The sequence below is a fragment of the Hemitrygon akajei genome, chromosome 12 (genome assembly GCF_048418815.1).
Source record: "Hemitrygon akajei chromosome 12, sHemAka1.3, whole genome shotgun sequence".
NCBI lineage: Eukaryota > Metazoa > Chordata > Chondrichthyes > Myliobatiformes > Dasyatidae > Hemitrygon > Hemitrygon akajei.
In genome coordinates, this window is record NC_133135.1 from 45,798,262 (window position 1) to 45,824,425 (window position 26,164).

Genomic DNA, 26,164 nt, shown 5'->3' on the forward strand with positions numbered 1-26,164 from the left:
AAGGACTGGTTACGGTTCCGTATCGTTCTAACGAGAGATCTTTGTTCTGAACCGTGTCCGGTATTTTCTGTTTTACAGTATTACAATTTTGGAAGGTTAGTCAATACGACACCACATTATGTTAGGTCTGTAATCGGCCTAATTCCGAACTAAAATAAATAACTAATGTTAATTATATAGCTCTCTGATGCCCAAATCGCCAAAAGGTTGAGCTAGGTTTAATTGTAGGCTTGCGACTTTGCGAGACTTGGTAACACGTTCATTTGGGTTCCCTTCTGCTATGGGTGAATTGACGTTGCATGAATAGATTTTTCTAGAAGATAAAACATTCAAAAAAAAGCAGTTCGAAAAGTTAACTTCAAAACTCTGACGAAGCAGTGTTCCTTAGCTACGTGCCTTTCTGCTGGCACTAGGAACACCGTCTTTCCGTTGTTAAATTTATTTGCAACCGTGCACTTAGCTGATAGCTCACCGGTAGTAAATATGAACTGAGAGTTGTCCTGATACAGCTATTGTTTTCAGCTGATCAATTTAACAGGTTAAAGCCCTTTTATCGCTACATTGCTTTTAAAGTCGTTTAAAATCCAAACAAATGCGCATATTTTTTCATTGAACGAAAATGTTTAGTTTATGTACTGTTGAAATTGGTTGATATAAAACAGAAGTTATTTTCGATCTTTATTTTCTCTTTGCAGTGCTTTGCGGTTGGGTATTTTCAACAAATTATTTCAGGACATATTGTGCAAGAATCTGCTTACATAGGCATTACAAATTATTAAGGACATTAATACTTAAAAAAACTAAGAGAGACCACGTACACTTCTAATACAAAGCAGCCTTTCTGGGAAGTGATATTTATTTGGGATGTCCCTTATTACACAATACATTTTAATTATCAATATTATACTATTCCAGCCAAGGCCTGGATGATTTCACATATCCCAATGAAAGTCAATATCTGGTGAATTACACAACCACGCAGACATGTACTTCTGCTTGTTTTCTTAATTGAAACAGGGTATTCGTTATCAAGGCGCGAAATTTGCTGAAAAGCAACCAGTCGATTCAGGCTAAATGATGCACCTTGCAGTGAATAAAAGCGAACAGTGGATAAAATTACCAGTTAAATTACCCCGGCTGTTCTAACAAGGGAGGAGGTGTTTGACAGTTGATTGATTTATATAGAATAGCACCCCAGCACGATCCTGAATATCATCTATTTCCTCTTTGATTCCCCAATATAAATTATTCTCAGTTTTACTGCCTAACCTGTAATTTCCAACAACTTTATAACTATATCAAAATTATCTGTGAGCCGTTACATATATGTAGGGACAATTAATTATCGGATGGATAGCTAATCATGTTTTGTCAATTAATTTTAATTATCGCCAATTATAGACAAAATAAACCACACCCGAACCTTTAATGCGGACATTCTGAGGGTAAATCGCACCTCCACTAACACCGTGATGGGGATCTGCCTTCAATATACAGTCGATCATTGTGCGCAAAGATCAGCTTTGTGATAATTCTTTATTTGTTGACTATTATAAATACAGCCATTTCCAATTTTAGTTTTAAAAATACAAAAAGTTTCGACGATGCCCTTCGCATAATAGATCGTTTGCAAGTTCGACTATCCAGGGCCTATTTATATTGCTGTTTCAGTCCTTCACTTCGAACTGATGTCAACAGTTTCTTTCTGCTCATCTGTGCCTTTTGATATCAAGGCTATAGTTTACTGTATGGGTGGTACTGGGAAAATAAAGTTGTTAATCATCGTGTGATTATGTGAGAAGCTGGGTATTATTGCCAATCGGGCATTTCCGGCATCCTACTTCTGAGGCGATGGCGTTACGACAGTTTCTACTCTCTGCTCTTCCAGCCGGGACGCTGTTCCTAACGATTATACTGGCAAAAGTCCAACTCTTCATTATCGTTTATTTATATTTGGTTGGGGAAAAACTTGCCATATTAGATATAAACAAATTACGCACGATAAAACAACGATTTTATTTGATTAAAGTAACTACAAATACAGATTTGGTACACAATATTCTAGTAAAACCTTAACGTAGCGAAACAATCTTTTTTCTTCCTGTGCATAATTTGCCTTCATCGGAATCAAGTTACCACCCGTGAAGAAAGACAGTATAGTTCATGTTCACGACGTGACGCTAGTGAACTGGAAGAGCGTTCGCAAGGTCTCGCGTCTCAAATATAGAATTATTTAATATATCAATAAGTTTAAATTTTAGATCGCGTATTTCACGTTCACTGCGAAAAAAACAACAATCGACTCGACAATGAAAAGATACAAAACTAGATCGCCTAATATAGTTATCAAGTGTTTCAAGTGCATTCTTTCACCCGAGTGCCGCGTTGATGACAGCCAACCAAATTAACCCTGTTTGGAACGAGCGGAGGAAATAACAAAGTATGCTTGTTACTTACCCAGAATTCAAAGTCTGCCTTATTCTCTATATCGTATTATTATAACGACAGCCTACAAAGTAAACACTTTTAATGAATATTTTGCTAAGAAAAAATAACCTCTCCAAACACCATGTCCCAAAATAACGGATAGTACATGTTTAGTTTAATATAATAACAGACCTACTTTTAAGATACTGTTGTAATTTTCGCTTGGTTATTTTGGAAGGTTCAGGTGGACACTAGGTAACAGTAACCATAACCAATCAGAAGTGTGCTTTCAGCCGCGTGCCATTCGGCCAATCGCAGGAGCCACATGTTGTCAATTTCACTCTAATGAAAACGTAACGAGCAACAATAGAGAGAGCGCGGAACTGGGTTCATTCAACCCCTGTAACGAGGAGCATTAATGCTAATGTAATATATAGAATCGCCGCCTTCTCACACTGCTCTTAGAGTCTTTTCCTATTCAGCCAGTGCATTAATACTTGCAATCTCAACTATTTCCAACGGAGTTTTTACTGACTACTTTGAGGGTGAAATTTTCAGGCATCACTTTAAAATCAGCGGCATCAATTCTAAGATAATGGAATTGCGCACGGAGCTTTCCAGCACCCCGACGACTCAGACGGCGATACCTGTCTCGGTGGCGGGCACGCTCCTCCGTGCTCCGCCTTTGCTTCTACGCGCCACCGAGAAATACCCCAGGACTCCCAAGTGCGCCCGGTGTAGGAACCATGGGGTCGTCTCCGCTTTGAAGGGCCATAAGCGTTACTGTCGCTGGAAGGATTGCATGTGTGCCAAGTGCACCCTGATCGCGGAGAGACAGAGGGTGATGGCGGCCCAGGTGGCGCTGAGAAGGCAGCAGGCACAGGAGGAGAACGAAGCTCGGGAGCTACAACTTCTGTACGGGACGGCGGAAGGATTGGCTCTCGCAGCTGCCAACGGTATGATGCCATCGCGATCTTCTTACGACGTGTTTGGTTCTGTCTGCTCCGATGGTAACGCAGGTACAATCTGATCTTTCAAAACTTTTAGAAACTTCTGATTTAAACCGTGGTTGCGTCCATGATTCCTGCGGTAGCTCCTCATGCTCCCCACCCCCACCCCAAACCGAAGTATATGTTAACTTTAAGTGCAAAATGAGCAGCTGGGTCAAAAAAACCCGCGTTTGTAAAAAGTTCTCCATCACAAAAATCGTAGGCTTGTTCATTTTAGAGTAACACCGTAGTATCTAAATAGAATTTATGTTTAAGTGAGTATACTTTAAGTTTCAGTATGATTAATATTAGTTTCTGAGAATCAGATTTACAGATCTACAATGAAAACCTGTTAAAAGCAAAGCACCACACGGGAAGTATTTACTAGAGAAGTTTCGAACTGGTGCTGCCCTGGCCTGCCTCACCGCTAATACTCAGTGGAGTTACTTAGGCCTCAGATGTTATTCAATTTGATGTAATAATTAATAAACAATTAATCTCTTTTGGATTTTAAATCTCCAACCCAAGATAATTAAAAACGCTTTTTTTCTTACGTGGAAATTTGGCGCAATCTAGAACACATCTACTGTGTTGATTTTTGGCTACCCAAATGCAAAGTGAGCATTAAATTCTTTTTGAGATTTCGCATATAACGGTTTCATAATCGTCAATATACAAATTGTGTAAAAGAAGAATACATTAGTGCCTCCTCATACGAAAGGACCGCGACATAAATGACTAGGTTAACCTTTGCTTTAGTGTCAGCGAGTGCCACGGCCATCCAAGTAAATGAACATTATGAAATAATTTTACGAAGGCAATTTGGTAATAATTTGTGTTTATTTTACATATAACGAGAAACGATTCATTCACAAATACTTTGCACAACAGTTGATGTAACCCTGAAACATCGCCACTGTGGTTTCACTTTCTCATTAAGTTACATGTTAAATGATTTGTTTTCTTTGACCCTGAAATCGGTTTTTTAAAAAAAAACTAAGAATGTTTTTATTTAATTAGACGCAATTATGAAGTAAAAACATTTCTACAGCATTATAACCATTGTGCTTACTAAACCCAATCTCAAATCTGATAAGAGGTTTCCAGTTCCGAATATCTATTAATATATGGTCTTATTTAGCTTCGGGATTCTGGCAAGAGCATGCATGTAGGTTGTAAACACCTTTATGTGATAACTAATTGTTAGCTATCAAAATATGCGCTCTGTAAGTAACTGAATGAGCTTCCAAAATCTTATTTGTTTTAAACTTTTCGCATTTATGTTGGTAATTGTATTAGATGAGGGAATCCTTTAGAGAATAAAATTCGCACCGGATAGCAACAGTTTAATACATTTTAAACTTGATTTGCAGAAACGAAACTCCAGAAGTATGAGTTATTTCAAAAAAGTTTAATGCCGAGAGCTGTTACTCCGCAACAGTCCTTGGCGAAGCCGATGGCCGGAGACAGCGAATCGGGTACTGGTAGTGTCCCTGGGACCTCGTCCCCAGATGTTCGTCACGGATCTGGGTCTGAGAACGGAGATGGAGAATCTTTCCTTAGTTCCCCTATCTGTAAAGTTCTGAAGGAAGGAGAAGATAGTCCAAGGACCATCACGCCGCTGGGCTCTGAATCTGGGTCAGAGGCAGACAAGGACGAGAGAGACGGGACCCCGTCCACAGCTGCCCGCCAAAGGACTCCCATAGAAATTCTCACCAGGGTCTTCCCTTCGCACAAAAGAAGCGTTCTAGAGCTGGTCCTCCAGGGCTGTGGAGGAGACGTTGTCCAAGCTATTGAACAGATCCTGAACAATAGAGAACAGGAAAAGATTACAGAAGAAACATGGCACCGAGAAAGGACGCACCAGACTGTTCAAGGACCTACATCACATAGACCCCTGGTAGCTGGGACCGTGCCTCCTGCCATTGGGACTCTAGGCAACAGATCTGCTTTCTCCCCACTCCAACCGAATGCGGCCCATTTTACTGCCGATCCCAATACCTACGCCATTGGGCCACATCTAGGACTCAACCCTCTTCGCTTAGCATATTCGACCCATAGCAGGGGACTGGCTTTCATGACGCCTTATTCTACAACGGGTCTGGTCCCAACGCTGGGCTTTCGTCCGCCCATGGATTACGCCTTCAGCGACCTCATGCGAGACAGGTCCAATTTACACAAAGATCAAGTGTATACTAATGGACTTTACGGATCAGTTGTAAATAATAACCCGGATAAACAGTAAGTCGAAAACTCTAAAGCATCTCAAAACTGCCGCAAAGCACTGGTGGAATGTCGGGAATTGCCTCGTGCGTGTTTTGCTATTTTTTAAAACATGCACGCGAGGAGTTAAACATTTAGAGTCAATAAACATTGTACAATAACGTGCTAATGTGCAATTTTGTAATAACAGTATATTTCGCTGGTATTGTAATTCATAGCCATAATCACGGAGTTACTTTGATTATTGTGTACTTAGATTCTCAAGTGTAATGTCTAAACACAACAGAAATAATCCTAAATTATTAATGTAATATGTAGAAAATTCATATTCTAATGGAACAGCGGTCAAACGTTCTACGTCGTACTTAAGGTGCGAAGTAAATATATTGTAGATTTGAGTCGGGGCTTATTTTGAGGCTATTTCAAGTAGACGATCGGAAATGTGTATATAGCAAACGTTCGGGAAGTTAGATGCGTTTATAATTGTATTTAGGAAAAGCTACAGCAAGTCAGTAGCGCAATGTTTGTATACTTGCACTGTATATAGAAGCTCGCCGCTGATCTGTGTTCGTTCAAGCTTTTTTGTGTAAGGCAGTTAAAGTTATGTGTTTGCATTTGATAGAAATAAAGGTTATTTTGTAAACAAATTGTTATCTTGGTTAACTCTTAACAAACGAAAGCAGACACAGCACAATAGTTTCTTATTGACAAAAACTGCTTTGGAAATCTCAAGTTTTAATACAAGGAAGTGCAAATAAATCAAGCGGGGCGATCAGTTATAATAATTTTCGAAAACAAAACGTTTATAATTTAAAAACACAAAATGCTGGCAGAACTCAGCAGGCCAGACAGCATCTATGGAAGGAGGTAGTGACGACGTTTCGGGCCGAAACCCTTCATCAGGGTTTCGTTTATAATTTCCCCAAATATGCAACATTGGCGAAATATTATAGGAAGCATTATTGTTAATAATAAACTGAAGAACATCACAATCAATTTTGAAGTTGCTGAAGTTTGTAACCCAACGTAAAAACGTCCACTGGATTGGCTTTGACCATCCACATTTGATAAAAGGCGACTAAAGTGTAATAAAGAGTACTGATGAATTAAGATTGTACAGCTCACCAAATTCGTAGTTATGGCAACCTAATCCTACTAAACGGCTCTCTGGCAGAGTGATCTATTTACTTTCTTGCCTCAACTATAACTGTGTAAACATCATGTCTAAAAGGCCGGCGTTGAACTTACTACTACCTCCTGATATAGCACATATTGCAGAAGAGGAAATATGAAACATAATTGAAACAGCGAAACTTCTAGTTGGTAGTCTTTTTACATCCTAGAAAATAAGTTTGTTGTGTTGTTGTTTTAACAGAATAATATCGCCGCTGACATTAAGCAAACGCTAGGCATCTATGCTAATTAATTGGCCTTTACAATTCCTAGTCAATCAATAAAAAGCATTTTGCGAGTACTCCAACGATATTAAAATCTTGCAGACCGTGAAACACAATATGACCACAATACAACGAAATAATAAAGTGGGCCTTAACGGCGAGCTAATTTGATTGGGTTGTCTAACACTAATTGAAAAACAACCCATGGTTGCAGATTGTCAGTATCACAGAAATGCTCAACATCTGAGCAAACTTTCACAGACGAAATTAGTTCAGGGTTTCTATATTTGAGAGTACTACTACGGGCGTTAGCACCCAGAGGATTGCCACTATGGTTATGTAGGATCATAATATTTGGTCTTTCGCTAGGTCTCCACCAGGCTGCAGATTATTCCAATCATTACCAAAAATTACTGAACTGTTTTGAGAACTTTCCAATCAACTGAATGTTTACAATCTCGCTAGCTTTATATTTCACAGATTATAGACATATTTTACACCTCTAACTATGCAATATTTTAAATATAATATTTGTTGTACATAATTATATATTCGCCAAGTGTCTAAAGACAGAACAACGGTGTCTCGCAGTTATGTAGAACTTGTTCTACTTAATTGAAATAATACTGGGCATTTATGCCGTCTCTTAATAGATTTGAAACTTGTTTGGTAAAAAAAGCATAGGAAGCTAGAATATCAAAAATAATTTTCCAAATAATCCAAATGAAAACCGAAAGTAAAAAAAATGAGGCAAATATTCAGACCTTAAAACTTCGTAAAGAAAGTATTAACTTTAATGGAGGAGACTTATTCTTGCTGGTGTATATGTCACTTTCTATTGCTCCAAATAAACATTTAGGAAGAATATTTAAAATTAATGAGTTAGCTCCAATATAAGAAATAAACACATGGCAGATATAAACTTCTCTTCAGATGGCTATAATATAACATGACGAATGTTCTAGATGAAGACTAATATTTATTTTTTTAAAAAGTATATTATAGCAGTTTAAATTCATAGTTATTTGCGGCTATTTAGCAAGAAATTTGAAACATTTCAGTCCTAGCGAAAACAGGAAATAGAAAGAATTCGCTGACGATTCTGAAAACAATTTTATGAAATGTTTTAAATTAATTAATCAGTGTCAAACGTTTATATTCACGAAAAGAGGTTTAAAAAATAATTAAATTTACCACAAAAAGCAGTGTTTGGGTGAACATGCGACTTCACTAATTGCAACTTCTATTCTCAAATAGTGAACAAAATGAAAAGTTTCAAAAATGTTGACGAATAATACACATAATAGCAATTCAGTAAATTTTAGTCATCATCCGTGCCTCGGATTTGCTTATATAATCTGTGTTTATTGCAAAAAGCTTAGCATCTGGTTTTCCGCGCACAAATAATAAGTTAGAATCTCATCACTAAAAAAAAGTTAGACATCGCATTGTGTTACTATCGTGTGAACTTCCTTGGCAAGAAAGGACTTAGCAAAATTCAATAATATCAATAACTGGCAAATGATTTAATTAATTTCAAATGGAGGATTTCCTAAATGTTTAATTGCCCTCTGTGCAAACATGCTTGAAGGGTCCCTGGTAGAAGAGATGGCGGTGAAATAACTTTCAAACTGGACCGCAGAATTTTAACAGAGAAAAAATCAAAATTTCATTATGAAAATCACAATAACATCAATTCTATCACGTGCCCGACGCCTTGGAAGAATATGATTAACTTCATTGTTTAATTTCAAGGTGTATGCCAGGTGTTTAACGATCTAAATTCGGCAATCTGCCACTCCTGCGTAAAACAGGGAAAAGGAACACAACCAGCCCTATCAACTGACCTCAATCCAGTGAATTGTCGCTGAGTTTAATTTGATTTAATTTGATCATTTCCATAACTACTAGCCAATTACTTTGTCACAAACATAATCTGCTATTCCAAACCTGTTATATTTCAAATGAACAACAGTATTGTGAACAAAAATACCTCAGTTTGAAACAGTACGTGTGCTATTGATTCTCATTCTCAAAGGTCGTTTTCAATACATCTGGGCGCATGGTTAAAATTCAAATGTTTATTGCTCAGCGTCGATATAGGTGCGAGGGTTCAGAGTAATAATTATTTAACGACGGCGTCAGGACTGATATTTATTACTCGAAATTAAAACTTGAAAAGCAAAAGTGAGCTGATACAGTCGGTGTTAAATTAGCGCCAAAGCTGCAAGGTCTGTTTTATCTTCCAGCATAAGCATTGTAAGCAAATCACCATTGATTACTCAAATGTTATTTTAGTTTTAAACACCGCTACAAATTACTGCTGAAAAAAATGCTTTGTGCCAAATTTTGAATTAGGAATTGAATCGAAAACCCTTCCCCATTCTTGCTCTGGGCTCCAGCGCCCTCTTATGCTACAAGTCAGCTATTGTTGTTTAGGAGGCCAACGTAGTGGAAACCTGTCACGTTTTGCACATTACAAGTCAATTTAACGCTTAGCGTTAAAATGGACACATAGACGCAACTTAAATACAACCTTAGTGAATTACTGCAATTGTTTATATCAATATTTATATTACAGTATGTGATGTTCGGAGCACAACTATGGCAAAATTATCCCAAAACCTGAACTTTTTTAAAAAATTGGGATCATCAGGACACAGTGGTAATATTCCACACCGTGTAGAGTTATGTTCATTCCCTAATTTCCAGCGGACGAATTACACGGAACTTTGGTAAAACTTTGTTCTAAAATTGAAAGGGAACCAAAACGAGTCATATAAAATATTAGGATTTAACATAGCAGATACTGAAATGTAAGGGGCAAACCGACACACAGTAAATCGAATTGAGCTTAAAACTGATGAAATATAAAATATGCAATTAAAACAACATGAATATTTCTCAGAAAAGGAGATCGGCACTTGGAATTCGCTTTCAGAAATTGCAACGAATCGAATATCAGGATGAAGGTTCTCGGCCCGAAACTTCGACAGTTTACTCATTTTTATAGGCGCTGCCTGCCCTACTCAGTTCCTCCAGCATTTTGTGTGTGTTGCTCTGGGCTTCCAGCATCTGCAGATTTTTATTTATGTTTGTGACTATCAGGCCATTTCATTGATAACTGTTCAAATGGATCAAAGGGAAAAGCTGAATTTCATCAGTAAATGTTTACGCTGGAGTCCTTCTCCATGGCGCGCACGCGGAGTAATGAGTTAGTAGAAGTTACGCCCAGCAGGACAATTAAGGAATTTGGGACTTCCTTTAGTCAGAAAGATGAATTTGAAGCTGTTTCTTGGAGATGTCTGATGCAATGCAATTAATCGATTAGATATCTTCCTTTGATTTCCCTTTTTATCGTATTAATCACTCTGCTTAATTCTTTTCTATTCTTTTAAGGCAAACTGCACTGTGTAAAGGTGGCGAATAGAAGGGCCAGACAAATAAACGGTCCCTAGAATTTTGGAGCTTTAATCTGAACCCAGCCGTAAGGGTAGGCGGGCTGAATGAATGCCGAGTCCTCCTCAAGGGTGATGCTCATCTCTGCTTTTGATTTTATTGTAGCCACGATTTGTGCATTTTCCGTGGTAGACTGAAAAAAAAAACATGCCTTATAAGATAACCAGTATTGATAGTTTAAAACTGAGTTTCACATTTACCATTTAGATTAATTATTGTCTTGCTTTTTTTCTAATTGCATGGACTTCATACTTTTAAAAGGAAATAATTCATAAGTAAAATTGTTTCTGCTGAAATAAGGAGGTTATTTGGAGTATTGGCAACACCTGGGTAGTTTTGCCATCTTCATCTATGGTATTTGTTATTTTCTACTTTCACTGTGACCTCTTATTCCAACACTATTCTTCGAAATATGCACCCATGACCTGTTCCCAGACCTCTGACAAAAAAGGTTCTTTGTTGACAGCTGGTTGGCATTCAAAATCCACACTGTTTGCCTCATCCTCTGCCTTTGCCTTATCCTTTGATTTTACCTTCACTTGGAAACTTCTTGTGAAAGATTAAATGTGATTGGATTCTGTCTGAATAGGGAAGACACAAAAATGACTTGTGTATTGTCAATTTATTAGAATACCTAAATAATGCACTGCACGTTCCTGTTGTACATTTGTTCATAAAGCACCAGTTACTACGATATCTATGGAGATTGGTCCTACTCTGGTTAATCAATGTTTCCAAACACTCAGCCCCTGAACATATAGCTTAAAAGTTATCCACGCAAGTTCAATCAACATCAAAATATCTTTGTAAGAAATCACGTATATTTAATTAACTAGAAACAACAGTTACAATTAATTCCCATAGCATTTTTATAAAATTATCAACTTAGTAATGTAATTTGATTTGTCCCTTTTGGATCATTTATGAATATTTTATATGTTTTCACTACTTTGTCACAAATATTAAATAAATATTCAAACAACTCTAAATTTCAATCATTTTGAAAGAAAAAATAAATCACTAAGAAGCTCTAATATGAACAAAGCTATCATTAAGCTATTTATTCCTTTTTACCAGACTGACAGGATAATCACATTGTTAAAGAGACATCTTTTTATGTTAAGCTTAATTGTAATGGAAAAATGTATGTATATTTTTGAAGAGGTAATGATGGAGAACCTAATAATAAAGCATTTGGAAGATATTTTAATTAAAGCTGAGCTTGGTTATACAATGTGGAGCTTTTGGAATCGCATTAATATAATTTGTATTGAGGCTTTAATGTCATCAGCATCTGCAAACTCCTAAGTATGTCAAAATATCCCTCCAAGACTTAACTCCCCAGATGTCTCTTCTGGCACCACCTCACAAGCAGCATCTAAAACCAAAGTATCCAATAATAATTTCCATCTCATTCATAACCCCTAACAAAGTGACATATTTCACTCTGCATGACTGCCAAGATATCTCTTTTCAAGGTAGTATCCCATACAATACATCACCTCCTCTACAGTCTACATTGATTTTCTTTGATCGAAATTAGACTTCAACTTCTACTGCTCAGAAGATCTTAGCAGTGCACACAGATTTTCTGGAAAACTTAATGAAATACTTTCATTGCAGTGTTTTTCCTTTCGACTCTTTCCCCCACTGAGCAGACCTATAATAATCCTTGTTTTTCCTTGTTCAAAGTCACTACCTCATTTATATTCTTGAGGGATCTATCAGTGTCTGCACCATGCCTGTCTTGAGAAGACCTGACTCTCTGAAGCAGTCTAAAGCATCTGCTGATACACGTATAATGGACCCTGCAACAAAATCTACATGTCATTCAGCTGGAACAAGCAGGAAGTGGTGGAAATGTTTCTACAGCCTTGGTTCTGTTCAACACTACTCATCTCTCCAGTACTGTGAGCCAGATTTCTATCAGCCTGACCTTGCTCCATTCCTCCAGCATTTTGTGTGTGTTGCTCAAGATTTCCAGCATCTGCAGAATCTCTTGTGTTTATCATTGCACATGTCATGGTTTTGTCCAGCTTCAGTAAAAATAACTTCCAAAGGAAATCAAACACAGGAGCTAGTTTCATAGACCTAACTGCTACTTACAACATAGTTGACTTAAATAACAACCGCTGGCTAATCTGGCTAGACATCTTCTTTACTGAGCTGTCAACGGCTTGAAGCTTCACTGCAGAAGAAGTAATTTCTTTGTTAATGTTGAAGACAGTCAAATTGTGAAGAAATCACATCAAAGTTCTGTACTGTTGTTTTTAAATGCTGTCTAGTCTCTAAATTGTTAAAGTGCAGGAAACCAAACCTCAGTGATTGGTAATGTTGATGAAATCTACTTTGCATTTCAGGTGCATCTGCCGCTTGTCTCACCACCAAGTTCAGTGGCAGATCCTGATTGAAGGAGTACACTTTGCTGCTTCAAGTTAATTGCTGCTGCACCTTAAAGGGGTTTTAGTGTCCTGGGATGGTGGGAAGGGATTAGCTAAAAACCACAGGTACATATACTGCGGTTGTGCGGCAGGGTGGTATGAGAAGGCAAGTAGCTGTAAGAGTGAGACTGGGAGTGATGGGCTGAACAGTCCCCCTGATGAATGCTGGAAGAGAGGGGAAGATATGCCCGGTGGTGGAATCTTGTTGAAGTTAGTGGAAAGGATGGTGGATCTTTGGTGGAAAGGACTGTGCAGAAACCAGTCATGTGGAAGGTGAGAACAAAGGGAACCGATGCTTACTCAGGGTTGGAGGGAAGTAGTGAGTGCAAAAGTACAGGAAATAGAAGCAATGCAGTCAGGTGCCCTGCCAGCTGTTCGGGGGGAGGGGCTATGCTTAACAAAAACAAGATGACATTTCAAAAGCACCCGTGTTCAGAGTGCTATTATCAGTGCAGATAACGTAGGGATGGGGAAACCAGCAGAATGCAATAGAGTTCTTGCAGCAGGGAGTGTGTGAAGAGGTGTAGACTGGACATTTGGGGGAGTGTGCATTTACAATGAAGCTACAGGAGCCTGAAGACCTATGTTCAACATTTTAGGAACTTCTTCTCCTCCACCATTAGCTTTCTGAATGATTCATGAACCCATAAATGTTACCCCACTCTTCCTCTTTGTCCTTATTTTATGTTTTAACTTACAGTAGATAGAACATTGAATTTAGAACAGTACAGCGCAGTACAGACCCTTTGGTCATATTGCACTGACCTTTTAACCTACTCCCAGATCAACCTAACCCTTCCCTCCCACATAACTCTCCATTTTTCTTTCATCCACGTGCTTAACTAAGAATCTCTTGAAGGTCACTAAGATATCTGTGTCTACAACCACCCCTAAAGCACATTCCATGCACTCACCACTTCCTGTGTAAAAAAACGACCTCTGACATTCCCCCTATACTTTACTACAATCACCTTAAAAGTATGCCCCTGTGTATTAGCTATTGGTAAAAGTATCCACTCTATTTATGTCTTCTTATGCCATCTTCTACACCTCTATCAAGTACCTCATCTTTCTTCACTCCAAGGAAAAAAGCCCTAGTTTGTAAATTTTGTGTCTTTGCATCGTACTGCTGCCACAAAAAATGATTTCACAATATGGGTCAGTAATAACATATCTGATTCTGATGCTTGTGGCTAAGATAGAGGCAGAGAGAGATCAAGAAAAGGAAGGACCAGAGATGGAGCAAGTGAACGTAAGAATAGGTTGAAAATTGGCAGCAAGGAGAGGGACATTTTTGAGTTGTGTAGGTGAGCAGGAAGTAGTGCTAGTATAGCTATCAGCGTGCCGGAAAAAGAATTGGGAGAGCAGGCCTGAGAAGGAACAGAGCACAGCCTAAATCAAACTTTGGAGGAATGCGGCAGATGGAACAATATCTGTGGGGAGAGGAATTGTCAATGTTTCGGTCAAGGCCCAGCAGGAGGATGATAACTGGATAAAGTGGAGAAGAGGAGGGATAAGACAGGGATCAATAGGTGGTAGGTGGATGGAGGAAGGGCGAGGGATGATGGTCAAATGGAGTCAGGTGGAAGAGGGGAGGGGTAGAGTTCAGAGACAGTGGCAGGAGGGCGATACGTAGAAGCAGGCAAAGGAAGGCATCCTGGGAAGCTGTCGGGGTGGGGTGAAGATGGAGGGTAATGAGCAGTCGCTGGAAACCTAACTGTGCTGGATGTGATAATAAAGAAGATGTTAATGGGTACCATCAGGAGAGAATTGAAGGTCAGATGGAACTGGATGGAGGGAGGGGATATGGTGGCTGACATTTTGTAGATAGTAATTAGATGGAACTACTATGGGGGGCAGCTGAAGAGTAGGGTACGTGATAAGGAACAAAGATGGGAGGACTGGTGCTGGATTGGGAGAGAACACAGGATGCAAGAGTTACCTGAAATTGGAATATTCAATATTTACACCATTGGATAGTAAACTATCCCAGCCAAATATAAAGGTGTTGTTTTTCTTGTTTGTATTGGGCCCAGTCCTGGAGGCGGAGAAGGCTGAGGATAGACAGATCAGAATGGGAAGAGGAGTTGAAATTGCATGTGATGGGGAGCTCTGGATGGCCAATGCAGATAGAATGCTTGTGCTCTGTGAACTGGTTTCCTGTCTACCTTTGGTCTCACCAATGTGGAGGAGACCACCTTGGAAACTCTGAATGCATTAGAAGAGGTGGGAGTGAAATTCAGTCTCTTGTACTTACCCACAAGGAGACAAATGTACCTTGGGCCCATGCAAGTTTGCACAGCTTCGCTATTGAGTTAAAGAAACTGAGTGGATTTAAAGAGAAATAGTTCAATGTAAGAATGATTTCAGGTAGGTGGATGAGGTGATGGTAGAGGAGACTGAGTGAGCCTCCTTTAAAGGAAAATGTGAAGGGCTCCTTAGATCATCCTGGTGTGGGATGAGGTGAAGAGGGATTGGATATCCATGGTAAAAATGAACTTGTCTATATAACAGTTCAGTCTTAGTTGAAGCATTATTTCAGAAAGAATTTCCATGTAAACCCTTCACTGGATACTATTCTGTGACTTCCTTCTTTTTCACCCACAGTTAGTACAATATTGCTTTAAAAGTGCTGAGCATGTCAGTTATACCTTCAATGTAAAATCATGACAGCTCTCACCTTATCAGCTAGTGTAAGTCAGCCCTGAGCTTGGACCTGTTCTCATTGTTCCCGAACTCAGGAGCTTCCCAAATGCAGCAGCCAATTATGTAAACTAACATGCTCATTAGTGTAAAGCAAGGAAAATTAAATAATTAATTTTCATATAAGGTGTATCAGGCTGCAGGTAGGTGAGTGTTTAGGTACAAACAGGAGAAAATCTGCAGATGCTGGAAATCCAAGTAACACACACGAAATGCTGGAGGAACTTGACAGGTCAGGCAGCATCTATGGAAAAAATTACAGGTGATGTTTCAGGCCGAACTCATCAGCAGGGCCAATATTACTTTTTTCCATAGATGCTGCCTAGCCTGCTGAGTTCCTCCAGCATTGTGTGTGTGTTGCTTGAAAGTTTAGGTTTTTTAGTTGAACTGGGATTATGGTGAAAACTCTCCTGTTCTTTCTCAGATGGTGCTATGAGAACTTTTCCACAAACCTGAGTAATTGGATAAGCTCTTTGTTTACTGTCTTAGCTGGAAAGTTAGCTCTTGCTTTGCAGCACAGAATGGGTTCAGTCAGTCACAGAATGGGTACAGCCAGTCACAGAATGGGTACAGTCAGTCACAGAATGGGTACAGTCAGTCACAGAATGGGTACCGCCGGTCACAGAATGGGTACAGTCAGTCACAGAATGGATACTGCCGGTCACAGAATGGGTACAGTCAGTCACAGAATGGGTACAGCTGGTCACAGAATGGGTACAGTCAGTCACAGAATGGGTACAGCCGGTCACAGAATGGGTACAGCCAGTCACAGAATGGGTACCGCCGGTCACAGAATGGGTACAGTCAGTCACAGAATGGATACCGCCGGTCACAGAATGGGTACAGTCAGTCACAGAATGGGTACAGCTGGTCACAGAATGGGTACAGTCAGTCACAGAATGGGTACAGCCGGTCACAGAATGGGTGCAGCCAGTCACAGAATGGGTACAGCCAGTCACAGAATGGGTACAGTCAGTCACAGAATGGGTGCAGCCAGTCACAGAATGGGTACAGTCAGTCACAGAATGGGTGCAGCCAGTCACAGAATGGGTACAGCCAGTCACAGAATGGGTACAGTCAGTCACAGAATGGGTACAGCCAGTCACAGAACGGGTACAGCCAGTCACAGAATGGGTACAACCAGTCACAGAACGGGTACAGTCGGTCACAGAACGGGTACAGTCGGTCACAGAACGGGTGCAGTCGGTCACAGAACGGGTACAGTCGGTCACAGAACGGGTGCAGTCGGTCACAGAACGGGTACAGTCGGTCACAGAACGGGTACAGCCGGTCACAGAATGGGTGCAGTCAGTCACAGAACGGGTACAGTCGGTCACAGAACGGGTACAGTCGGTCACAGAACGGGTGCAGCCGGTCACAGAACGGGTACAGTCGGTCACAGAATGGGTACAGTCAGTCACAGAATGGGTGCAGCCGGTCACAGAATGGGTGCAGCCAGTCACAGAATGGGTACAGCCAGTCACAGAATGGGTACAGTCAGTCACAGAATGGGTACAGTCAGAATGGGTACAGCCAGTCACAGAATGGGTACAGCCAGTCACAGAATGGTACAGTCAGTCACAGAATGGGTACAGTCAGAATGGGTACAGCCAGTCACAGAATGGGTACAGCCAGTCACAGAATGGTGCAGTCAGTCACAGAATGGGTACAGTCAGTCACAGAATGGGTGCAGTCAGTCACAGAATGGGTGCAGCCAGTCACAGAATGGGTACAGCCAGTCACAGAATGGGTACAGTCAGTCACAGAATGGTTACAGCCAGTCACAGAATGGGTACAGTCAGTCACAGAATGGGTACAGTCAGAATGGGTACAGCCAGTCACAGAATGGGTACAGTCAGTCACAGAATGGGTACAGTCGGTCACAGAATGGGTACAGTCGGTCACCGAATGGGTGCAGCTGGTCACAGAATGGGTACAGTCAGTCACAGAATGGGTGCAGCCAGTCACAGAATGGGTACAGCCAGTCACAGAATGGGTACAGTCAGTCACAGAATGGGTACAGTCAGGTACAGAATGGGTACAGTCAGAATGGGTACAGCCAGTCACAGAATGGTGCAGTCAGTCACAGAATGGGTACAGTCAGTCACAGAATGGGTACAGTCAGAATGGGTACAGCCAGTCACAGAATGGGTACAGCCAGTCACAGAATGGTGCAGTCAGTCACAGAATGGGTACAGCCAGTCACAGAATGGGTACAGCCAGTCACAGAATGGGTGCAGTCAGTCACAGAATGGGTGCAGTCAGAATGGGTACAGCCAGTCACAGAATGGGTACAGTCAGAATGGGTACAGTCAGTCACAGAATGGGTACAGTCAGAATGGGTAAAGCCAGTCACAGAATGGGTACATTCAGTCACAGAATGGGTACAGCCAGTCACAGAATGGGTACAGTCAGTCACAGAATGAGTACAGCCAGTCACAGAATGGGTACAGTCAGTCACAGAATGGGTACAGCCAGTCACAGAATGGGTGCGGCCAGTCACAGAATGGGTACAGTCAGAATGGGTACAGCCAGTCACAGAATGGGTGCAGCCAGTCACAGAATGGGTACAGTCAGAATGGGTACAGCCAGTCACAGAATGGTTGCAGCCAGTCACAGAATGGGTACAGTCAGAATGGGTACAGCCAGTCATAGAATGGGTGCAGCCCGTCATAGAATGGGTACAGTCAGTCACAGAATGAGTGCGGCCAGTCACAGAATGGGTACAGTCAGAATGGGTACAGCCAGTCACAGAATGGGTACAGTCAGTCACAGAATGGGTACAGTCAGTCACAGAATGGGTGCAGCCGGTCACAGAATGGGTACAGTCGGTCACAGCCCTACATTAGGATCTGTGTTTGTGATCTTCTGTTCACAGGCAGGAACTTCCCCAATGGCCATAGCCAAGCGATTAAAAATAAATGGATAACGCACAGCTGTAAGCAAGCATCTCTATTTATGAAACAAACTCAAATAATTACAGCAATGAAAATCAGAAGAAATATTTAAAGACTTTTGGCAGACAGCCTCTGTGGTGACAGTGTTTCAGGTCATTGGCTTCTGTCAGAACTAGTGACTCCCTTCTTAAATGGAACAAATAAACAGTTCTTGATTTTCTTGAATTCAGAACCTGCCTGTAACTAACTTTTCCTTTTGGTGGGAGAAGTGGCCTGTTCTGAAGCAATATTAACTGAGCTTTCTTTTCTCCACTACTCTAGCTCCTTCACATCAAAGACCTCCACCTCCACAAATTATACAATTCTTTTCCCTTTCCTGCCCACCCTTCTTTTTACTGTCCTATTCTAACCCTTTCTGCTCTCCTGTCTACTATTCCTTCCCCACCCTTCCCTCTATACCTTCTCTAATCACCTTACTGGCTTTCATACCTTCCTTCCATTCACTTCCCCATCACCCTCCCCTTCCCTCCTGCTGTAATGGTTCTTGCATCAAATCAATTTCGCCTCCTTTCAGCATCTAAGTATGGTTTCCTTGTTAAAATCCTGACCTTATTTTTGGAACATATTTCGGAGTTCTATTTGCAACTATTGCTACATTTCAGTTGTGCCAGTTGCTGTTAAGCCTTTGAGAAATACAAAGAAAGTAAGAGACTAATCTATTGGAGTTTTTCGAGGATGTAACCAGGAAGTTAGACAAGGGAGATCCAGTGGATGTACTGTACCTCGATTTTCAGAAGGCATTTGATAAGGTCCCACATAGGAGATTGGTGGGTAAAATCAGAGCTCATGGCATCGGGGGGAAGACATTGACATGGATAGAAAACTGGTTGGCAGATAGAAAGCAAAGGGTAGCGGTGAATGGGTGTTTCTCGGAATGGCAGGTGGTGACTAGTGGGGTGCCACAGGGCTCGGTATTGGGACCACAGCTGTTTACAATTTACGTCAACGATTTAGATGAAGGCATTGAGAATAACATCAGCAAGTTTGCTGATGATACTAAGCTGGGTGGCAGTGTGACATGTGATGAGGATGTTAGGAGAATTCAGGGTGACTTGGATAGGCTGGGTGAGTGGGCAGATACTTGGCAGATGACGTTTAATGTGAGTAAGTATGAGGTTATCCATTTTGGTAGTAAGAACCGGAAGGCAGATTATTATCTGAATGGTGTAGAGTTAGGTAAGGGAGAAATACAAAGAGATCTAGGAGTCCTTGTTCATCAGTCACTGAAGGTGAATGAGCAAGTGCAGCAGGCAGTGAAGAAGGCTAATGGAATGTTGGCCTTTATTACAAAGGGAATTGAGCACAAGAGCAAGGAAATCCTTTTGCATTTGTACAGGGCCCTGGTGAGACCACACCTGGAGTGTTGTGTACAGTTTTGGTCTCCAGGGTTAAGGAAGGACATCCTGGCTGTAGAGGAAGTGCAGCGTAGATTCACAAGGTTAATTCCTGGGATGTCCGGACAGTCTTACGCAGAGAGGTTAGAGAGACTGGGCTTGTACACGCTGGAATTAAGGAGACTGAGAGGGGTCCTGATTGCAACATATAAGATTATTAAGGGATTAGACAAGATAGAGGCAGGAAATATGTTCCAGATGCTGGGAGAGTCCAGTACCAGAAGGCATGGTTTGAGAATAAGGGGTAGGTCATTTAGGACAGAGTTAAGGAAAAACTTCTTCTCCCAGAGAGTTGTGGGGGTCTGGAATGCACTGCCTCGGAAGGTAGTGGAGGCCAATTCTCTGGATGCTTTCAAGAAGGAGCTAGATAGGTATCTTATGGATAGGGGAATCAAGGGATATGGGGACGAGGCAGGAACCGGGTATTGATAGTAGTTGATCAGCCATGATCTCAAAATGGCGGTGCAGGCTCGAAGGGCCGAATGGTCTACTTCTGCACCTATTGTCTATTGTCTATTGTCTATAAGAGACTTTAAAGAAACGTGTCTTTCTTTTAATTAGGTGTTTAATGTCAATATAAAATACAATATAATTATGTCCACACAAAGGGTTCAACATATTCCAGCAAAATTGCACTTTGTGCAACTCCAAACTGTTTATAATTTTTATTGCAACAATTTCAGAGCAACAGTATAGCAAAATGTAAAACGCAAAGAATTAACAATATCGCTTATGTATATTGCCAATTTACTGGCAATAATGGTGGCACCTCTAGAAACAATAATTCTGATTCTGAAAATGTAAGATTAGAAGTAAGAGTATTAGTAAAGTGATGCTTTGTTATAAGGTTCATCAATTTTATTTTAGAAAGGGAAAATTGAAATGTGATTAAATCTTTAGTGCTCCGAGAAATCATTCAAGTTAAGCTCCCTTAACATACTTTCAAATTCCTTGTTGTGGCAACAGGGAATGTACAATCCATGAAGTGCTTTCTAGCCAAAGATTGATTATTTCATCAATCAATTGAATCTGAAATTGTGCGGAAACTGGAGTCCTGGTTGTTTATAATTGTGACCCTTGATTTAAAGCAGGCCGTTCTATGAATCAGAGCCACGGCCATCTATGGGGTCCTTTGTGTATGCACACGAACTGCAGTTGGTTCCTGAACCTATTCAGAAACAAATAAACATATACAGTATTAATTTTGCCAAGAAAAGTAAATGGACTAACCAAAGAGATGTCTTTTTTTTTTAGTGTACTTTTAGTTTTGTAGCATGTGGAATTTACCTACTACCTGATTTGCATCAGAGTACTACCACTGAACAGAGGCAGACATCAAGCAAATTCATGTTTTTGATGGTATCATTGCTTTGTTTCTGGTTTTTGGGTCATGTTCCATAAAGACTAAGAAGATCATGAATCATTTCTTTCAGGACATAATTTGTTTAAAATTGCTTACCTGTTTCCCCTTTGAGCAGCATTTACTGCCTGCTTTGTTTCCCTGCCGTGGAATTAGGCTTTATATTGTTAACTCTCCTCAAAGGTGATCGGTTAGGTTGCAAAACAATTTTCATCTTAATTATTATAACTTAGCTGTGAACTTCTTTTGTTCTTTTGAAAAATATGATTCATAGTTATGATTTTGATAAATATGATTCAGTGGACTTTGTCACGCCCAACTTAATCATGCAGAGATCTGATATTATATTTTTGGGACTTATCATTTATGAGTTGAGGCATGTCCTTCAGGCAAGCAGGTGGCTGAAAATGCCAGAACGAGTTGTGGAAACCAAGCATACACAATTTTTAAAAGAAAAACCTAATTGCTGATGTTTTGGTTGTCAGTACCAGCTGAATGCAATTTCTGACTCTCTCCTCTCAAAGTGCAAGTCTAAGCAAAATTTATTATCAGATTATGTGTATGTCTCCATATACTACCTTGAGATTCATTTTTTGCAGGCATTTACAGGATAAAAAAGAATACAATATAATATTTTGAAAAAAAAGATAAATAAAGAAAAGAACCAGTGTGCAAAAGAAGACAAATTGGGCAAATAAAAGACAATAGTACTGAGAACATAAGGTATAGAGTCCCTGAAAATAAGTCTGTAGGTTGTAGATTTAGTTTGGAGTATGGAGGCTGAAGTCTGTTCTCTGAAACAAATAAAACCAAATGACATTCAAATTTTGCTACCAGTGGGTGTCTTCTGAAATTTTCAATCTTCTCTTTTAATTTTCCAATGCAATTGAACCTACCAGCACACCTTGAGTTTTCTATTTTATAATTAGTTGAAAAACAATGAGAGTTCTTGTGTTGTTCACCTTCATTGTAGCCTTGAAGTTGTCGGATTGTTGGTTTTAGATTGAAATAATGAAATACGATATTTCATAATATGTTAAGGCATGCAAAATCATCACAATTGCATTCTCTTTCACAGGCAGAGAGGTATGTGATGAGGGCAAACCACTCATCCAGGGAGATGAGTCAGGAACAATTCCTCTTGTCAAAGTTAATGATAATTGTAATTGCAATGATGTTTCCAATGGTACAGAAGTCAAATAAGATTAAGCATCAATAATACACCATCCTTGGGACTTTGGAGTGCTGGACTAGTAAAACTTACAGCTTATTGGATGTTACTCCTCTTAATACCATAACGCATTTTCAAGTCACTTTTTTTTTAGCTGTTACACTACCTAACCGATCACTTTTTACAGTAAACTGAAAAATGAGTGAGTTTATAAGGAGCAAAGAAAGCAAAGTCCCAGCGACTTTCGAAGGAAAGTGGGAAACAGAACTTGGTGAATCTGGTGCCAAAACAGCAGGATTACAGAACAATTATAAACCAGATTGCAGGCGCATTACTATTCTGCATTTGCTAGAGATCTAAAATAAAAGCAGAAATGCTTTTCGGAAACTCAGGCCCCCATAGATGGAGAAACAGGCAAGGCAAAATATCTTTCATAGACACCAGCAAAATGAGTTAGAAACATAATTTTGTTTTTTTTTTTGTGTTTTACCTGAAATTACCTTTGATATGAACAAACTTGGCTGTATAGTTCAATGAAGGCCATCTGAAACTTGGCAAACTGATATCAATATAGTGAATTGTTTGATCAATTTTATTGTTTAATATAATGTCTAAACTAGTCTAAGTAAGGTACAGTATTTCTTCCATCAATGCTGATGTGTTTTTCTGTCTTTTTAGTTGGCCCCATAAAGCGTATATTTTGTTTTCCTGAATATTTTCAAATGGAAAGCTGCAAAACATTATTTTTTTTTTGTATTTTCATTTAGAGAATATGCAGGAATATCACACAAGCTTCTTTAGTGGTACTCTTTATCCATCAGTTTCCTTGCTGTAATGACCTGGCTGAGATTGTGAGTGCTGTTATCCATGTTCCCACTCCACTGAAAAGCAGTATGCAACAATCCACACACATATTTTGCCAAGACGATATGGATAGCCATAGTCTGTGGTGGATTACTGAATTTTAGGTGTCAGAATAGTGCAAGATTTGAAGAATAATTGCATTTATTCATTAGGATATTAGAATGTTTATGTGGTGTTTTCCATTACAGAAATCCTCTGACTGCTTCAGCAATGCTTTTGGTAATTTCAAACTTGGGAATTAATAACTGGCTTCTTATCTTCCCCACCATAAGCTTAAGTTTATCCAAAATTCTACAGCCTTACAACTCTCACCAAATTGCATTTCTCATTACTGCTTCTTTCGCTCACCAGTGCTGGCTGTTGGTTGAATAAAATGATTTACTTTTATAGTTCCTCTGTTTGCCTCTCTCAATCTCTAGCACCACACATCTGGCTGAGATCTCCTTCCGCTTCTAACTTTGACACCTTGGGCATCTCAGTCTGAACAATGGCCGTGCCTACAGCTGCAAGGACCCAAATTTGTAATTTCATCCCTAAACCCCGCTCTTTCTTTCTTTAAGCCTCTCCTTAAGACCCAAGACGCAAGAGATGTAATCTGGCACAGAAAAGCAAACAGTCGTAGTAACCCAGCGGCTCAGGCAACATCTGTGGAGGCAGAGGGTTGGATCTTATTTCAGGTCATGCAGCGAGAATGTCTGATGGGCAAACATCAGAAAAATATTGGCTGGGAACTTGAGAAAATCTGATTGACATAAAGCTATGATCATATGGCAGCAAGTCTATGAAGAAGCAGTAATGTCCAGGTGTGCAGCTAACATGTAACATAAATGGAATGATGTGCATATTCAAATAATAATTGGAATGTGTGCTGCTCTCCATACCTTTAAACTAATTTATTGAACACTCAATTGCTTCCCTTATATGTTGGTAGAATCCGAACATAGGATTAAATACTATTTGAACAGTCAATATTTTTCTAGTTACATAGGTACTTGTCTCCTTTGTGGGAAAAGCTACATTTTGATAGCTCTTTATTGGATGACATGATTTAAAGAGTGCAATTAGCTTTGTTTATTTCATTTTCATATGCAAACAATTTAAAATATATCTGTATGCTTAGAATATAAAACACTATAAATAATAAATGAAGTACTTTTTAAATGTTTGAATTTCTTAGTTAACATTAAGAGAAAAGGCAAATGGATGCAACGTCTGTAGATGGCAGCAGTTCTATTTGTAAGGTCTTTTGATTGTAGCTGCTTTTATAATAGGTTATTTAAGGATTATCAACAAGCAATATCACAAAGATATCACACAAATAAATGAACATTCAAATCTCTGAGAGTAGAGAAGATGGGTTAAACTTTAAAAGGACAGAGTGAGGCTTCTGGTAGGATTTGCCTGGATCTGTCAACAGGCAAACCCCTAACCGAGCTTTTTCCAAGCATGAGCATGAGTTGTGTGTCATGCCAGGCCCAGGATTCCTCTTAGTGTCTAACAATGCACTACCAGCAGCCGCAGATTTCTCAGCTCTCAGCAAATGGCTTCCAAGAGAAATGCTATGCTTTGCAATTCCAGAAACTAATTGAAAGAAAAACACAGGAGCTGGGATACTGGTCTGCTTAGCTTTCCTCCCCCTTTTTTTAGTGAGGTGCTCACAGATGATGTGGTGGATTAACGATATGTCTCATTCACATACATAGAACTCATACTGAATTATGTAAACAAACAAATGTTTAATCAAACAACATTTTTACAATATTATTCAAAAATTACTTAAATATCAAATACACTACATTCCTCCTTGCTTAGCCATAAACTTGGACTCAATATAGAATGCATCTCAACTCAAGGATTTCTTACTCTAGCGGAATAATGTGTGTGTGTGTGTGTGTGTGTGTGTGTGTATGTGTGTGTGTGTGTGTGTGTGTGTGTGTGTGTGTGTGTGTGTGTGTGTGTGTGTGTGTGTGTGTGTGTGTGTGTGTGTGTGTGGTGGGGGGTGGTATGGTCACTCTGCTAGGCAGGTGAGACTTGTGACTGCGAAACAATCCCAGGTTCTGGGGTCTCCTGCATGGTGGTCGCAGGAGTTGACTCTGGGATGGCAGGAAGTGGTTTTGACACCTTCATTCACGAACAGTCGACTCTGTTCTCCTCAACTGATCGATGTGTCATCTCCAGAAGACATCAGACGCAATCTCCAACGTGTAGGAGGGTGGTCCAGTTCTACCCTTAATCTTTCCAAGTACCCACTTTTGATCATCTCTATAGTCCCTTGCCAGGTCTGCTTGTCCAGGTGTGAAACATTGAACTTTCTTGCTTGAGGATCCCTCAACTTGTCTCAGCTGTTTGTCCTGCGTGCTCCTTCTGAGATTGTGTTTGAGGAGATCCAAGTGTGAATGCAAGAAACGTCTGAGGACCAGCTTTGCTGGTGAGTTGTTGGGTGTAGAGTGTGCTGCATTGTGGTATGCAAGGAGGAAATTGGTGATCTTCTGATTCAGAGTCAGTGTAGTGTGCATTCTATAGACTCTCAATCCCCATATAAGGCAACCCCTGTCAAGGGCAAGTTCATCCCAGCACTGGTAAATGGTAGAACTGGAATTTCTGCTGCACATTCCAGCTATTCTGGGTTGCCATGTAGATCTGAGACAGTGTGGGGTCTTTTCTGGTTTCCTTTTGGATCATCTCTGCCATAAAACGGAGACTTGCAATTGGCATTAGGGAGAACACATCAAGAGGAGTGTCCTCTTTCGTAAATTTTTCTGGTATTTCCTTTTCCAAG

At 40.1% G+C, this 26,164-nt stretch overlaps 1 protein-coding gene across 1 annotated transcript; it reads left to right on the top strand.

Annotated features, from left to right (window-relative positions):
• The first annotated feature begins 2,797 nt into the window (after positions 1-2,797).
• On the top strand, positions 2,798-6,264 carry dmrta2 (DMRT-like family A2). Its single transcript, XM_073062396.1, has 2 exons — positions 2,798-3,446; positions 4,790-6,264. Exons 1-2 carry the CDS (start codon positions 3,023-3,025, stop codon positions 5,659-5,661), a joined length of 1,296 nt encoding a protein of 431 aa, XP_072918497.1. The 5' UTR covers positions 2,798-3,022; the 3' UTR covers positions 5,662-6,264.
• The last annotated feature ends 19,900 nt before the right edge of the window (positions 6,265-26,164 follow it).